Source organism: Sinocyclocheilus rhinocerous, unplaced genomic scaffold (genome assembly GCF_001515625.1).
Source record: "Sinocyclocheilus rhinocerous isolate Xijiao unplaced genomic scaffold, SAMN03320098_v1.1 C36182952, whole genome shotgun sequence".
Classification (NCBI taxonomy): Eukaryota; Metazoa; Chordata; class Actinopteri; order Cypriniformes; family Cyprinidae; genus Sinocyclocheilus; species Sinocyclocheilus rhinocerous.
In genome coordinates this window covers 1-885 of record NW_015775234.1, presented here as the reverse complement: position 1 = coordinate 885, position 885 = coordinate 1, and the positions used below count along the sequence as shown (strand labels likewise).

Below are 885 nucleotides of genomic sequence, written 5' to 3'. Positions count from 1 at the left end.
ATTTATGATATGTAAATATACATTATTTAATTTTTTATTTCTTTATGTGTTTATGTATTTTATCTCATATTTTAACCTTTGTCTTAGTAATAAAGTTTGATATATATACAGATACACACACATACACGTGTAGGAAGTGTTTGCATCATAATTGTAAAAGAATCCAAATGATAAAAGAGTATAGCATGTCACTTTCATTTATTTGAGAATATCTTTTTTCAAAGAGGGTAAAGATGGGGAAAGATCCAAGGAAGCCCAGAGGAAAGATGTGCTCTTATGCCTACTTTGTGCAAACCTGCCGTGAAGAACACAAAAAGAAGCACCCTGAAGCCACTGTAAACTTCTCTGAATTCTCCAAGAAGTGTTCAGAGCTATGGAAGGTACTGTTCTGAAAAACGCTGATAAATATTATGCCATTATAATATGGAAATGTTGTGCTTTTAGGCTTATTTGGGAACATCTTTGCAAAAATCTGCTTTTTAATGTACCTTGCACTTTTTGATACAGCCATTTCTCATTCTGAACAGACAATGTCTGCCAAAGAGAAGGGTAAGTTTGAGGATATGGCCAAGCAAGATAAGCTTCGCTATGAGAGAGAAATGAAGAACTACATTCCACCGAAGGGTGAGAAGCAGAGGCGATTTAAAGATCCCAATGCTCCCAAGAGACCACCGTATGTTCACGCTGTGCACTCCTATTGCAAAGTAACATTTTTCAAGATGGTTTGTTTTAATGCATGTTTTTCCCCTCCCAAGGTCAACATTCTTCATTTTCTGTGGTGACTACCGCCCTAAGATTAAGGGGGAGAACCCAGGTCTGTCCATCGGAGACATTGCCAAGAAGCTTGGAGAAATGTGGAATAGCTCATCGGCTGAGGTGAAGCAG

The 885-nt window shown here is 37.6% G+C and overlaps 1 protein-coding gene across 1 annotated transcript; it reads left to right on the top strand.

Annotated features, from left to right (window-relative positions):
• Positions 1-227: 227 nt before the first annotated feature.
• On the top strand, positions 228-882 carry LOC107735621 (high mobility group protein B1-like; the record flags this gene model as incomplete). The annotated part of the gene is made up of 3 exons (XM_016547248.1): positions 228-380; positions 528-673; positions 756-882. Coding segments are annotated over exons 1-3 (420 nt in total), but the record flags the coding sequence as incomplete, so codon positions are not given.
• Between the last annotated feature and the right edge of the window lie 3 nt (positions 883-885).